The sequence below is a fragment of the Cinclus cinclus genome, chromosome 8, assembly GCF_963662255.1.
Source record: "Cinclus cinclus chromosome 8, bCinCin1.1, whole genome shotgun sequence".
Classification (NCBI taxonomy): domain Eukaryota; kingdom Metazoa; phylum Chordata; class Aves; order Passeriformes; family Cinclidae; genus Cinclus; species Cinclus cinclus.
The window spans coordinates 21,418,174-21,433,845 of record NC_085053.1 but is presented as its reverse complement, the minus strand read 5'-3'; the positions used below and the strand labels follow the sequence as shown (position 1 = coordinate 21,433,845).

Sequence of the window (15,672 nt, the reverse complement as noted above, 5' to 3'; positions counted from 1 at the left end):
TATCCAGCTCCCCATCCCCCCAGCCAGAGCCACACGGCTGCTGCAGAGAAGGTCTTTGTTTAATGTTGCAGCCCAGCCTAGAGTGAGCCCAGTGACAACACAGGTGATTGTGCCCAAACCAGAGTCCTGTCCCCAAGACCCCAGGGTCAGCCGTGCTTGTTGATATGACAGGAATGAGCATGCACAGCTTCCACAAAGGCACCCACGTGTTCAGGGTTCATGTCGGGGTAGAGGCCATGGCCCAGGTTGGCAATATAGCGCTGGGTCCCAAAACTCTCCAGCATCTTCTTCACCAGTTCACCAATCTTCTCCTGTAGGTATGGTAGGAAACCATGTGTTAGACCAATCCAGCCCAGAGTATTTCACCCCCAACAGTCCCCTCCAGCTAGCCTGGAGGACTGCTGGGACATGAGCCAGTGCTGCAGGTGGGGAAGCTGAGGCAGGCCTTCAACACAGGCTAGAACTAGCCCTACTTGTTGGCAATAGCCATGGCTCACCTTAGGTGCATAGAGAGCACATGGATCCAGGTTCCCTTGCAGGGTGACATCTTTTCCTATCTGTGCACTGCAGCAGGGAGGAAGCAGGTGAGTTGCTGCATGAGGTATAGAGGCTGAGGGCAGTCAGGTGCCTGCAGCCCCCACCATAGGAGCAGCAATGTTCAGGCCTGGGATGGCTCAGGACACCTGAAAAGGTCAGAGTACCTGGTCTGGGATCCTGCCCAGACTCCTGAGCCCTCTGCCAGACTCTTACCGAGCTTCCTGGGGCCGGATGGTCCAGTCAAGACCAACGACCTCATAACCGGCGTGGGCCAGGTTGCGCAGGGCGTAGTGCGCATCCTTGGCAAAGATGATCTGGGGAGGGGGGAGATGGGCAGCAACTGCTGTGAGTCAAGCCCCTCTCCACAGGCTGGACTGAGGGAAGAAGGTACCAGGGGACACCTTTCCAGCAGCCCCCAGGCTGCCCTGACTCACCATGGGCACCAGGGGCAGTGCCTTTTCTTTCAGCTTGCTCTTGACAGCCTGGGCAATGTCTCGGATGTAAGGCAGGGCAAAGTCCTGAAACAGCTCTGGGCCCAGGTGCCCTGCATGGGACTCAAACAGCTGGAGTGCCTGTCAGGGACACAGAATCCTTTAGGCTGGAAAAGGCCTTTAAGATTATTGAGTCCGACCATTAACCCAGCACTGCCAAATCCACCAGTAAAGCATGTCCCCAAGTGCCCCATCTATTTGTCTACCAAATACCTCCAGGGCTGGACACTCAACCACTTTCCCACAGAACTGGGAGAGCAGCACCTCAGTCCCTCCTCCTCCTCCTTCTGGATCCTGGATCCTCTCTGGTCCCTGTCCCCAGTCCCTGCCTTCCTTCTTGGCCCTGTCCCCACTGCCCCAGGACACACCTGTGCTCCAGCAGCCACCTGCCCCACCAGGTAGTCAATGATGACATTGGTGAGCAGCCGTAGCAGCTGGTGGCTTGCCTCAGGGTGACGGTAGAGCCAGCTCTTGGCCTTGGCCATTGTAGTGGAGCCACCACCTTCAATCATGTAGGACATGAGCGTCCACTGTGGGGAAGAGTGAAGAGAGTGAGGGAGATGAAAGAAGACAAAAAGCCCCAGTCGCAGTGCTGAAGGTAGGAACTGCGAGCATCCCAGAGGCTGGGGCACAGCAGCTCCTGCACTGAATGCCGCCCCCTTACACGCCCATGTCCTGCACTGAACGACCCCCCCCTTACACGCCCATGTAGCACCCATAGCTGGGAGTGCCATAACTGGTCTCACCCCAAGAAAGCAGAGCAGCCCACCAGGGAAACCCACACAGAGGAGCCACGTCACTTACTGGTGCTCCTGAGAAGCCAATGAGGGGTACCTTGCCCTCCAGGCTGTGTCGTGTCAGTGTGATGGCCTGGAAGACATAACCTAACTCTGCAGTGACATCCACCTTCTGTCGCAGTTTCAGCAGATCCTCCACTTCCTTCAGGGGCTCTGTGAACATGGGTCCTTTGCCAGGGACCATGACAACCTCCATGCCCAGTGCCTGGGGACAGGGGAGAATGGAGAAGCAGGAATCGGACAGCCCTGAACTCTGCCCTGTTACCAGCTGCTGTCCCACATGGCATTGGCCATGACTCTCACCTGGGGCACCACCAAGATGTCAGAGAAAATGATGGCAGCATCCAGGGGGAATCGTCTTAGTGGCTGCACAGAGGAAGAGGCAATGTTAGTGAGTGAGACTCCCTTCTCATGGAGGACCTGGTCAAACACATGAGGCAGTGGAGTCCCCAAGGCCTGCACAATTTAATGAGGTCACCCACTCAGGATGGCCAGAACCAAGGCTTCTCCCCCTCCCCATCTGGGCAGGGAGAGAGGACACACAGACCCCTGAGTGATGCTCACCTGCAGTGTCAGCTCACAGCACAGTTTGGGGCTCTGGCAAGTGGCAAAGAAATCCTGTGATGCCCGTGTCTCCCGAAACTCTACAAGGAGCCACCACAAATGTTACCAGGTGCTTGCTGAGGCCCCCCTGGCTACCCCCCGCACGCCTCCACCTCTCACCTGGCAGGTACCGCCCCGCCTGCCGCATGCACCACACCGGGGTGTACTCTGTCTCCTCTCCGCGCGCCGCTCGCAGGAACGTGTCGTTCTTCAGCTTGGGGAAGCCTTTGGGGCTGCGGAGCAAAGAGCACGTACAGGCTGTCACCCACGAGGGGTCTGGGTGCCCTGCCAGGCCCCCACCACTGGGGCAGAGGGTGTCAGAGTAAGCGGCTACTCCCCACTCCCTGACCACAAAAGAGGCCTGCGCCCAGCTATGACAAATGTGATAAATCCTCCCCACCACAGCCCAGGACTTTTTGCTGAGGACCGCGGGCCCCCCCGGAGGAGAGCGATGCGCTGCCCAGGGCCCGCGAGATTAAGTTATCGGGGCCACCACCTGCTCCCGCCCGGAGAGATTTGGGACGAGCGGGGCGAGGGGCGGGCAGTCTTGCATTCCCCCCGGTCTGTGCCAGGCCACGCGTCCCCAACCTCCCCGCTGTGGGGCTGCTGGAGTCCGGCCTGCGCCGGGGAGGGGGCCCCCGGTACCGCGGGGTCTTTGGGAACAAAGTCCCCAAAACCTCCATTTGGCACCAGTGATTTAACTACCACACTAGTGGTCCAGCTGATCCCTCCCAGCGCAGGATCAGCCCCCTCCCTCCCCGTCCACAGCTTCTCCAGGGACCCAGTCCGGGACCCTTGTGCCAGCACCATAATCCCAGGGCCACTCCAGTGCCTCGACGGTGTCCCCAGAGCCACACCAGTGTCCCCAGTACAGGATCTCAACACGAAAGCACCATGTCCAGTGCCCCCACAGTGCCAGATCGCAGTTCCCAGAGCCACAACAGTATTCTCCGTGCAGACGCCGGAACACGGCCCCGTCACCACCCCAGGAAGGGACGCAGGCCTCCCCGGTCCCGGTTACTCACAGGAGCCGACCGTCACCGTCCATCCTCCTGCGCCGCTCCCCGGCCTGTCCGTAGCCGCCCGACGCGGCGCGGTCCGCCCCGTCCCGCCCACCGGCGCCGCCATCTCGACGTAGTCCCGCCTCGCTTCACGCTCCATCTTGCTCCGCCCCCCGCCCGGCTTCCCGCCCCTCCGTAACGCTGCCGTCTTGCCCCGTACTTGCTCCCCTGTACATGGCACGGGCGCCGCCATCTTGCTCTACGTCCACCCCGCCGGGCGCCGCCATCTTGCTTGTCGGCGGGCGGGGTTCGCCGTAAACCGGAGCGGCGCGGAGCCGGTGTCCGGGGCGTGATGAGGGCAGGCGGGGAGGCACCGCACCAGGTGCTGGGCCGGCTGCGGTTCCTGCTGGAGTGCAGCGAGTGCTTCCGCCGCGCCCAGGCGCTGCCCCCCGCGCTCTGCTACGTGCCGCGGGAGGTGCAGTACAAGATCTGCAAGGACCCCTCGGCCGCCGCGGCCGCCGCCGCCCGCAGCCTGCTCAGCGTGTGGGACAGCCCGGGGCCAGCGCGGGGCGGCAAGCGGGCGGCGCGGGCCACGATCGAGCTGCGGAAGGGCGGCTGCCTGCGCGCCACCGGCGAGGAGTACTGCAACGGCGCCGGGCTCTGGGTCAAGCTCAGCAAGGTAACGCGGGTGCAGCGGCCCGCGAAGGGCCCGGCCCGGCCTGGCCTTGCCTGACCGCCGGCTGTCCCCACAGGAGCAGCTGGAGGAGTACCGGAGCGGCTGCGATCTCGAGGAGGGATGGGTGCTGGTGTGCAAACATGCCGACGGCGGGGACCGGCTGGTGCCCGTGGAGTCCACGGAGCGGATCCAGCGGCAGCAGCAGCTGTTCGGGGTGGATTACAAGCCCGTCATCAGGTGCGGGGCCGCCGCCGTGTCCTGCTGGGTCCCCGGGAGCGCGAAGGTGCTCATCTCTCTGCGGGCTTGGGATGCTGCCCCACGGCCCCTCCTGCCTTGGGCTGGGGAACCCCCGACCTGCTTTGACAGGTTTAATGGAAGTGAGGCAAGAGGGATGCCAGATGTGGAATGAACTGGGTTTGGCTCGGGCACTGTGCTTGTTGCATGCCAAGCGGGGTGTGGAAGGAATAGACATGGTTGAAAGGAAAGGGCAGCAGATGATGCTGGAGGTGACGGAGGATGGAGCATGGAGGGGCTTTAAACCCAGATCTTCCCCTTATAGCTACTCCTCGATCCCCAACTTCTTGCTCCTCCTCAGATGTTCTTACTCCACTTCTCTGTGTTGTTTCAGGTGGGAGCAGGTGGTGGATCTGACATACTCCCTGCGCCTTGGAGCAAAGCCTAGGCCTATGGAGCAGGATGAAGCTGCAGTAGAGAAGCTTCGGTATGAACTGTTTCCTGGCTTCTGCTATGGTGGGGGACAAACTCCTGTCTCTTGTGGCTGCCCAGACAGCTGTATCCTGCAGACCTGGGAGAGAGGGGGCAAGACAAGCAGGATGTGGACCTTCCTTTTTTGACCCATTAGCCTGGCTGCCTCTTGCTCACCAGACCCAGTAATCCCTTTTTCCCTGCTAGGTTTGTGCCCCCAACGTGGACTTACGAATGTGATGAAGACCTGGTGCATTTCCTGTATGACCACATTGGGAAGGAGGATGAGAACTTGGGCAGCGTTAAGCAGTACGTGGACAGCATCGATGTCTCGTCCTACACGGTGGGTTAAGGGACAAGGCTACACCAGCTCCCTGCCATGGGGCTGGGGAGCATAGATAGTGCTTGCTGTGCTGCTCTGGCCTGGACTGGACTCTGTTTGAGGATGTGGTAGAAAAGCCTGGGGAATATCACACAGCATGTTGTGTTATGTAGCTTTTGGAGGGACAGTGGTTTGAGATGCCAGTGCTAATATTATTTGCAAAGCTAATTTTAGGGAGGGTTTTTACACTGTGCTGTGTGACCCCAGAGCACCTCAGAGGGTCAACCCTAGTGTCCTGTGTGCTCTGCACTCCCAGTGTCTACCCACAGCCCAGCAAAGCGAACAGGCCAATATGGTGCCCTCTGACACTAAGATTCATTATAAAAGGAACCACTAAAGAGAACTTAATCCTACACCCATCTGATCTTCTTTCATTCACTGCCTTCTTCATTCATTCATTCTGCCTTCTTCCAGGAGGACTTCAATGTGTCGTGCCTGACCGACAGCCATGCTGACACATACTGGGAGAGTGATGGGTCCCAGGGCCAGCATTGGGTTCGGCTCAACATGAAGAAAGGCACCATTGTCAAGTGAGTCATCTCTGCTCTACATGCTGGCTAGTGACTGGGGCAAGCTTTGCCACTCGCCCTCTCCCTGAGTGTCATAGCCCAAATTTGCCCGTGCTCCCTGCCCCTCAGCCCTTACTCTGGCTCTGGGTTTGAAGGGGTTTTAGCACTGTCACAGGTACCTGGGAATCTTAGCTTGGTAGCAGTATGACCAAGTGATGAGAGGAAGTAGCAATAGGTGCTCAAATGCAGTTGCCTTCTTCTTAATGCCCTGCTTCCCTTTGCAGGAAGCTGCTGCTGACAGTGGATACCACTGATGAGAACTTCATGCCCAAGCGGGTCGCTGTGTATGGGGGCGAAGGGGACAATCTGAAGAAACTGAATGATGTCGGCATTGATGAGTGAGTGGGTGCAAGTACACACAGTGTCATGGCTCTTGCAGGGGCCCAAGGTGCTGAACACTGGCCTTAAGCAGTCATGCAGCACCAGCCAGGCTCTCTGGGATGTGGGTTCACTCTGCCTACAATAGCACAGTATGGTTATCAGGCCTCTCCTCATCCAATTGTGGGACATATCAGGATCACAGTACCTGGGCCTGAGTCACCAGCAGGTTCGGGCATTCAGCTGTATTGTAAGCAAGAACCGGGCTTTTGCCATAGGCTCCCGTTTCCAAAGATGCAAACCATCTTCCCTTACAAGTGTCCGAGTGGATTTTGGCAGGATGGGTATGGGAATAGCCCTTCAGTCCTCATCTGTGCTGTGTTTGCAGGAGCTATATTGGGGATGTGTGCATCCTTGAGGACATGACAACACACCTGCCTGTCATTGAGATCCGGATTGTGGAGTGCAGAGGTAGGGCTGGCTGTTGTGGCCACATCCATAATGCACCTGTAAAAATACTGTGCATTAAGAGTTTGTTCTGTGACTTGTACTTCTTCTCCCTGTGGGCTGGTTTAGATGAGATTCAAAAGAACCAAGGGAAATTTTTGGGAGGTCTGAAGTTTTGCAAGTCCTCAGCTTTCATCCTATCTTTCTCTGCCTTAAATTATTTAATTCTTTTTCTCATGTAAATGCCCTGCTTCTTCTTCACAGAGGTATATGAGGCTCTTGGTGCCCAGCCCCAGAGCTGGTGGAGCTGGTACATTCCTACTGTTTTGCTTATAGATCTCCTACACTTTATTTAAGGCCTGCTTTCTTGTGATCTTGGCATATCATCCATGGTCTTCCTTGGCAGATGATGGGATTGATGTTCGTATCCGAGGCATCAAAATCAAATCCTCACGACAGAGGGACTTGGGGCTCAGTGCTGACATGTTCCAGTTGCCCAATTTGGTGCGTTACCCCCGCCTAGAAGGGACTGATCCTGACATGCTGTACCGACGGGCCGTGCTCATTCAAAGGTACTGTGTGGAGGGGAGCAGACAGGTGCCATTGCCTGCAGGGATTGATGCCACCTCCAGCATGTGCATGGCTGGTAGTTGTAAAACTGTCACACTGCTCTTGAGACAGATGTCCTGGACACTAGAGAAAATATCAATCATTTGAGAACAAAGTGGGCTGTCTGGGGTGGCTCTCTTATGCTTTCAGAGGAGTTCTGTAACTCAAGTTTACAGTGTCTTGTGTGTCACAAGCACAACATATCTGTTCAGTGTCGGTGGCAGGTATATGCAGAGTTGGGATGTAATGGATGCAAAATCCCTGCAGGGTCTGGGGAGTGGGAATTTAGTACCAAAGGCTCCATGATGTAAAAAACTATGCTGGATTTGGTTTGTATCAGTTATTTTTCTGCTTGTGTTCTGGGGTGTGTGGTCTGGAATAGACTTGTGCAGATCCCCATCACTCTTTGTTGCAATACCTTCTTTGGGATTTAGGTTCATCAAGCTCCTGGACAGTGTCCTGCATCACTTGGTACCAGCCTGGGACCACACTGTTGGGACATTCAGCAAACTCAAGGTGAGCAGTTGGCTCTGTGTCTTGTTGTGACCTCAGTCTGGCAGGTTGATGGTGCTCATGCTGTGGCAAGGGAGGCAGCCGGGGTTTGTTGCCTTTAAAGTAGCTGGAGGAAAATACCTTTCTGAGCTCAGGTCACTAACACTGTGAAAGTTGATACTGTTTTTTTTCCTTCTAAACTGCTGATGTAGAAGCACGTAGCTGTGGGCTAACAAGTGGACTCAAACCAGAACATTTCACCCTCAAAGGGACTTGGATCATAGCAGCACTGGGCATGCAAGCTGCATGCACATCCCCTCCAAGATCTCAGCCCAGGACGCTCTGTTCCAGTGCTTCCTGCCAGCAGCTTTGAGCTGGCTTGTCCAAACATCAAGGCTTTTACCAGTAACATTTTTCCTGGCTTTAATAAGCTTTTGCTTTTCATCCTTTGCATAGTGCTGAGTTCATCCCTCCAGTTGGCTGTTTTCCTTATATCCTGTCCAAGAATACACATGCTGGACTTTACCAGGATAGCTCCATTCTCTGTATTTACAGGCCTAGTGTCAAAAAGCACTTTGGGTCCCGTGTGCCCAAAGCATTTCAGGATTCTTGTTTGTTTAGAGGAGCTAGCTTTGATTACAACTAAAAGGGACAGTAATGCCAGTGTTCTGGTTACTTTACTCTGGAGAGCAAAGGTAAAGGAGAATCTAAGCAATACTGGAGTGTGAGCATCTGATGACAGCTGATGGATTGAAGGATGAGCTTGTTATCTCCCTTAAGCCAGAATGCAGTACCTTGCAGAGGGGGAGCAAATACTGTCAATGAGAATCTGTCTCTGTAGGAAGGCCCTGGGAAAGGGAGAAACCTGGAGGTGTGATGGCTTCAGCGGGAAGTAGGTGACATGTTTTGTGCATCTCTGTTGGCAGCACATCAAGCAGTTCTTGCTGCTGTCTAAGAAGCGCACAGCTCTCATTACCCAGTGTCTGAAGGACTCCGAGACCAGCAAGCCCAACTTCATGCCAAGGCTCTACATTAACCGGCGCCTGGCTATGGAGCACCGGGACAACCCTGCCCTGGACCCCAGCTGCAAGAATGCTGTCTTCACCCAGGTACTGTCCCTCTTGCAAGGGTCCTTGCTGCTCTGGGGAGAGTGGGGCATCCCAAAATGAAAATGACCTGTATTAAGATGGGTGGAAGGGACAGCTTGGAGCTGTAGATAAACCAAGCCTTCAAGGCCTCTTTATATGACTCACAGGCTCCATAATTACATGTGCTGATGGTCCCATATCCAGGAATAACATCTAGGAGGCATTTGGGATCTCTGAGTTGAAATCTATACTCTGTCCTGGATGCTCTCTGTGGCATGTTGTTAATGGAGAGTGTTACAATCCTGTTGCACTAAAAAGGCAGCAAAGAATTATTGTGTGACCACAGTCAAGTAGCTGCATACAGTTCTGTGTTGTGTTTTTTTAGAGCAAGGCTGATCTTCCTGTGTGCATTCTCTCCCCACCTCCAATAGATTTGGGGCTCTGTGTGTGTACAAACACCCCAAACTGCTGTGAGGCTTGGTGTGTTTGATGTACCTGTCTCCATGTGGCACCAGTTGCCCTGGAGAGGGGGTACCAACCTTGATTGTCTCTGCTTCTTGCAGGTATATGAAGGCCTGAAACCCTCAGACAAGTTTGAAAAGCCTCTAGATTATAGGTAAGCAGTGTCTCAGGGAGGGAAGGCACCACATGGTGCTGGGGGCTGTGTCCTGTCACAGCAGGGTGTTTGGGAAGCCCATGTCCTGTACTCTAGAGAGGGTTTGCTAGGACAGGAGCCAGTTCAGCCATGGGATCAGGGCCCATTCCCCAAGGTGTCACCTCCCTATTGAGGATGCAGCTGTCTCTGGTGAATGAGATCTTGTGCTGTCCTAATCTCAGGCTGCTCCACCCTAGTCCCTTGATGTCCCTGCTGTGCCTGTCCCATCACCTCAGGCGATGCCTGGTTCTCCACAGGTGGCCGTTGCGTTATGACCAGTGGTGGGAGTGCAAATTTATCGCAGAGGGCATCATCGACCAAGGTAGGGGCTACAGGAGGCTAGAGCTTCTCTGGAGCAGTCAGGGGTTGATGAGGTGACTGTTGCTGTAGGTGCTTTTGTTTTGGTCCCAGTGTTAATTCCCATGGAGGAGAGAGGGAAGGTAGGTTGCCACCCCTGACTATGTCCCAGATGAAGAGTGTTGTTTGCTGGGAGGGGGACCAAACTTCAGTTAGTCACTAACAGCAGCTTTACCAGTGCCAGTGATCCTTTTGGCTGTTCTCCACAGGCCAGGCAGGGTTGTTATTTCTCTTGTCTTACTTTCTCTAGTGCCATAAGGCTCTAACAGGAGCCTTCTGCTCAACCTAGGGCCAGATTGCACCAGAAATCCTCATCTTTGCTCCATAACTCTGAGGATCAGCACATGGGGAGTTCACATCACTAAAAATGCCCTTTTGGGGTTGCAGGTGGTGGTTTTCGGGACAGCCTAGCAGACATGTCAGAGGAGCTGTGCCCCAGCTCAGCAGACACCCCTGTGCCTCTGCCCTTCTTCGTGCGCACATCCAACCAGGTGCTGTGCATCGGGATGTTTGGAGCAAACCTTTCCATGCCTGGCAATGCAGTGCTGTCCCTGTCCCCTTGCATGCCAGGGACATACCTACTTGAAGCTTTTCTGTGTGAGGGGTTGGGCAGTTTGCTTTATGGCTTTTCATTTTAGAATATGCTGACAAGTGCCTGGATACCAGTCTCTCGCTGGGAATATTGCCGAGGGGCATGGGGGTTTAATGCACTTCTGCTGTCAGAAATGCCCATAGACATGGCAGGAGAAGTCTGTGGTGTTTCATGATGTGCTGAAATGATAATTTGGACTTGTTCTCTCTCAATTACAGGGTAATGGCACTGGAGAAGCCAGGGACATGTATGTCCCCAACCCTTCCTGTAAAGACTTCCCAAAGTATGAGTGGATTGGGCAGATCATGGGAGCAGCTCTGAGGGGCAAGGAGTTTCTGGTAAGTTTTCAACCCCATCCCTGTGCAAAGATTTGCTGTAAAGGGAGTTGATAGCCCTCTTCTACAACCTGTCTTAACAGGAGCATGGAAAGGCTCTGTGGTCACACACTGGGACAAGAGGTGTTTGGGGCTAAGCAATTTGGAGATCTCACAGCCTGAGTTTTGGGGGATGGTGTAGAGGGGGAAGTGGGGAAGCCTCTTTATGTCTGCATTGTTGAGTCTTATCTCCATCTTTGGGGAGGTCTCATTTTGACACAGACTCAATAAAATCTTCTTCAGGTCCTGGCTCTTCCTGGCTTTGTATGGAAACAGTTAACAGGAGAAGAGGTCAGCTGGAGCAAAGACTTCCCTGCTGTGGACTCCGTGTTGGTGAGAGGGACTGGAAGGCTGTGTCTATCCTATTCCTTGTGGCACTCAGCAAGGCACTGATTTCCTGATATCCCTCTCCTCATGTACTTGCTTCCTCCTATGATATGTCAAATAAACACGACAAAGGGCAACTTTTAGCTATGAGGATGCACCAAATTCTGTTATAGAGATGCAACCATGCTGACTGCTGCTTCCAGCATGCAATGGCCCAAGGTCTGCTAAACAGCTTTAGGGCAGCATATCCCATGTTGTGTCACTGTCAGTTGTCTGGGAAGGGAGAAGGTGAGGACTTGGGCTCACTGCTCTCTGGCCGTCTCTCTAACATGCACTTACTTGGTGCCTGGACAGGTGAAGCTCCTGGAGGTGATGGAAGTCATGGATAAAGACACCTTTGAGTTCAAGTTTGGGAATGAGCTGACCTACACGACAGTGCTGAGTGACCAGCGCATGGTGGAGCTGATCCCCAACGGCAGCAACACCGCTGTGCACTACGAGGACCGCAAGGAGTTCATCCGCCTGGTGCAAAAGGCTCGGCTGGAGGAGAGCAAGGAGCAGGTGACACTGTCCCACCCTGTGGGTGCTCATTGGCTCTCAGAGACCTGCCCCCAGCCTACTGTTGGTAAAATCCACCGTGGTTAGTGTCCCTGTGCTCATTAGGGCAATGGTATCCAACCCTTTCGGTGGAGTCCTGGAGCCTATGGAGATGTTGAGAAGCAAAGTGGCTTCTAGTAGCATGGATGATGGGTGTTTTATTCACAGCTCTGACACAGGCTTTCTGAACGAACGGGGATGCATCTCTCTGGGATTGTGTCCCGTTTCTTCAGGTTCCTTAGAGCATATGCTGAGCAGTCACATGTCATGAATCCAGTAGAGTCCCTAGGCTCAACCATGAGTCAGGGAAATAGGTGAGACATGCTGCTTACCTGCCTTGTCTCCTTTTCAGATCATGGCCATGCAGGCTGGGCTGCTGAAGGTGGTGCCCCAAGCTGTTCTTGACCTCCTTACATGGCAGGAGCTGGAAAAAAAGGTCTGTGGAGACCCTGAAGTCACAGTTGATGCCCTGAAGAGGCTCAGTAAGTGAAGGACTTTGCTGAAAACTCTCTTCCTGAAAATGCCTTCAGTCTGTGCTGGCACAAGAAGTGTGGGAGGCCAGTATTAGCCTTTCTTACAGTGAGAATATGGTCCTGTGTACTTCTTGCCTTTAGCTGGGTGCTGATGGGACGGGAGTGTCCTTTGACTCCATCCTGGACCTCATAGCAGAGGCTGAGGCATCCCTAGGCTGCCAGTATCCAAGCCCCTGTGGAGCTGAGATGTGGGTCTGGCTGTGCTTCCTGGGAGTGGCCTGATTATGTTCCCTGCACGTTGGTTCTGTGTGGTCACACCCTGCAGGCACCCAGTGCCAAAGAGGGAGGAGCTCAGATCTTTTTTAAACTCCTTTTCTGTATCTTTTCTGACAGCCAGGTTTGAGGACTTTGAGCCACAGGATACCCGTGTTCAGTACTTTTGGGAAGCACTCAATAACTTCACCAATGGTGAGCCATTTGCTCTGTCCATACATATCTTGTGCCATGACAGTTCCTGCCTGCTGGCTGGAAGCTGGGAGGGAAACCACTCAAGGAAAGGAAGGGACTGCTCACTAGTGCTGGGGATACCTGGAAACAGCTGTAGTGCATCTCACATCCCTCTTGGGTTTGCTGGTGTCTTTGCTTTTCCTTCACAGAGGATCGCAGCCGCTTCCTCAGATTTGTCACTGGCAGAAGTCGCCTTCCAGCACGGATCTACATCTATCCAGACAAGATGGGGTAAGTCCATTCTTCTGTAGATTGCAAGACTGATGGATCCCACACCAAAGGGTGTCTGGGCTCCCTGCCTTGCTGGCCTGCTGGTTCTAACCAGTTTGTCACCTTCTCCCCAGTTCAGAGACAACAGATGCTTTGCCAGAGTCATCCACCTGCTCCAGCACTCTCTTCTTGCCCAATTATGCCACGTAAGTTTTGGTGCTTCCCTGTGTCTGGGTGACAGTGTGTGGACTCTCTTAACCTTTTTTGTTGACCAGTTGGGCCTCATCACTTTGCTCCGCTGCCTGTCCCACGTGGCTGCTGAGTTTCTGTCTGTGAACCCATTTCAGAAAACAGCTTGTTCTCTCAACTGGCAAATGCAGAAATTGCAGCTCTTCCTTATTTTATTTTTTTTTTCCTTCCTGCCATCCCTAGAGCCAAGGTCTGTGAAGAGAAGTTGCGCTATGCTGCCTATAACTGCGTGGCCATTGACACAGATATGAGTCCGTGGGAAGAGTGATGTTGCAGCCTGAGCAAGCAGCATGGACAATTGTTCAAGAAAACCATGCAGTGGGAAGCATTCCTTTGTCCCCACGGGATGTGTATATATAATAAATATATAGGTGTGAAGCCTGGCTCCCGGCAGTGGACATTAAGGGTTGGGTCTTCAGCAGGGTGGGAGGTAACTTGGATTGTAACTGTGATTGTGATGATGGATCCCTGGCTGAGCCCTCATGCATCAGAAAGGTCTGGTAGGCTTTTGTAATGAGTTTCTTCTCTACATCTTCTTGTAGCTCCACCATGCTTGCTCCTTCCAGGCTGCACTTTGTGCAGCTTACAGCACAGGACAGAGAACTGTGAGCTGCTGCTGAGACTGTAGGGTGGTCAATATGCTCAGTGTGTCCTCACCACACTCTGTTGTCTTGTTCTGCTCTCACATGAGGTCAGTGGAAATTAGATCATCTAGGATTAAGAAGAATGGGGCAGGCTGGTGGCAGGTACTGCAGGGGTGCCTTTGGCCACCAGGTGTCATAACAGACCTGCACAGCAGGACTGTGGGTGCTTCCAAAGGGACTCCCATGCTTTTACATCACACAAACTATGAGTGCCTGTCATTCCTGGCACCTCTTGTACAGCAGCGATTGCTGGGGAAGCTCTCCCTCACAGTGGGTAGGAATTGTCTGCTTCCCTTCTGTTCTTTCAGTTCTGCATCCAGCATGCTGGTGGCCTGGCAGCTGTTCTCCCAAGCTCTTTGAGCCTCAGTTTACCCCTGAATGGCAGTATTACAACTAATCTATTCTAGTTCTCATGGAGATCTGCCGCCAGGGCCAAGTTCATCTTCCCTAGTGCAGAGGTTAAAGCAGTAGCAGACATGGCAGTGCCAGCCTCTGCTCCCGCCCCACCTTGTCCATGGGAAAGGACATGGAGGTTTCAGGTGAATAGGAAAAGTGTTTGCCCTAGGGCAGTGTAGAAACTATGTACCAAGAGTTAGCACTCCTTAAGCAGATGGACACATGCTCTGGGTGAGGAGCGGGCAATGAAACCTTTACAACTTCCTGGAAACATTTGTGGATCTTCCCAGCTCTGGGCCAGGCTAGTCATTGCCTAGCACTGATAGCTGCTAGATGTTAGTTTGCATTTATACCCCCAGCTCCATCTTCAGCCTCTGCGGTTTCTTGGACCTCCCCTGCTGTGAGTCACATTCATTGGGGCTGCACTGGAGCAGGGCTGATGCTGTGAGTTAAGATTTATCCTCCTTTAATGTTTCATGGCTTTTTCTCCTCTGTTGAAGAAGTCTAATCCAGAAATCACTTCCAGTTGTAAACAAAGCCCTTCCCTTCACAAGTTTCTTGTGAAACATGTATTCCCAGATCTGCTGAGGAGGGTTTTTGCTAAAAGGGATGTAGGACCAGGAAGGAACATGTCGTCTTTTGCATCGTGGTTAGTGGAGAGAGCACAAAGTAAATGGGGAAGCTGTTTATGCAGGCCTTACCCACAGCAGAGCCTTCCATGCTCAGTTGGGTGGGTGTGAAGTCCTGTCTCGTGGAGGAAGTCTTTTGTAAATCCTAGAGTTGTCTCAGAATTGATCTGTGTGGCTATGTGACTGATTTCTACCACCAGTGTGGAGGGGAACAGGAGCAGAGCCAGTGCAGTACTTTTCCGTGTTGGTGGCTGAGTCACTTCCTAGTCTGTTTTAAATGGACATGAGTAAGGAGGTGAAAGACTTTTGATCTGCTGGCTTGCCCTCAGTCAGGAGTGTTGAAGAAGCCTGCAGCAGCAAGCTGGGATTTGAAATGAGCCATCTGAAAAGGGACTGACATTGGGATGGAATTGATAACTGCTTTTTCCAACCTTGCCCTCTTGCCTCTACTGGATATCAGCAGGAGGCCACATTATTTACTGAGCAGAATTAGAAGCAGCAATAAAATAGAGTCTTTATTGCTGGGCAGGAGTTGGTTGGTAAGTAGTTCAGGGTGGGATGGATAAGATGGCCCTAGATTTTGGTGGAGGGTGAGTTGGTATCACCTGTGTGAATGGGCAGGTTAGAAGCCTGCTAGGGCTGCTTGGGGTGATCAGTTGTGGGGGAGCAAGTGCCTCTGGCTCCCCTGCCCTTGGAAGCAACTGCAGCTGAAGGAGGGTGACTGAGGTAATTACAGAGGTATACCCAGAACACTTCAGGTCTCTGACTGAGGTGTGTTTAGACAGCTCTATTCCCTCTCATTATCCATGTACACAGCCCCAGCCTTCCATGATGAGGAGAGAGCTGCTGTGCAAGGTGATGCTGAGAGCAGAACCTGGCTGAAGTAGTGGGATCCTTCCCTAGAAGCATTGCGGCACCTCTATGTTTGGAGATGGTCAAGACTTCTT

The 15,672-nt window shown here is 53.4% G+C and overlaps 2 protein-coding genes across 2 annotated transcripts; one reads left to right on the top strand and one right to left on the bottom strand.

Moving 5' to 3' along the window:
* Positions 1–41: 41 nt before the first annotated feature.
* On the bottom strand, positions 42–3,588 carry UROD (uroporphyrinogen decarboxylase). Its single transcript, XM_062497220.1, has 10 exons — positions 3,454–3,588; positions 2,549–2,661; positions 2,390–2,469; positions 2,129–2,191; positions 1,833–2,030; positions 1,397–1,558; positions 972–1,109; positions 751–851; positions 498–564; positions 42–311 (listed from the first exon to the last, which is right to left on the bottom strand). Exons 1-10 carry the CDS (start codon positions 3,474–3,476, stop codon positions 147–149), a joined length of 1,110 nt encoding a protein of 369 aa, XP_062353204.1. The 5' UTR covers positions 3,477–3,588; the 3' UTR covers positions 42–146.
* A 148-nt stretch (positions 3,589–3,736) lies between these two features.
* On the top strand, positions 3,737–13,434 carry LOC134046584 (E3 ubiquitin-protein ligase HECTD3-like). Its single transcript, XM_062497218.1, has 21 exons — positions 3,737–4,108; positions 4,182–4,342; positions 4,734–4,826; positions 5,018–5,153; positions 5,607–5,722; positions 5,986–6,099; positions 6,468–6,550; positions 6,933–7,098; positions 7,570–7,651; positions 8,554–8,736; positions 9,279–9,331; positions 9,628–9,692; positions 10,115–10,218; positions 10,538–10,657; positions 10,937–11,026; positions 11,375–11,581; positions 11,970–12,099; positions 12,484–12,558; positions 12,747–12,828; positions 12,942–13,013; positions 13,240–13,434. The coding sequence occupies exons 1-21, from the start codon at positions 3,782–3,784 to the stop codon at positions 13,322–13,324; spliced, it is 2,544 nt and encodes an 847-aa protein (XP_062353202.1). The 5' UTR covers positions 3,737–3,781; the 3' UTR covers positions 13,325–13,434.
* Positions 13,435–15,672: the final 2,238 nt, after the last annotated feature.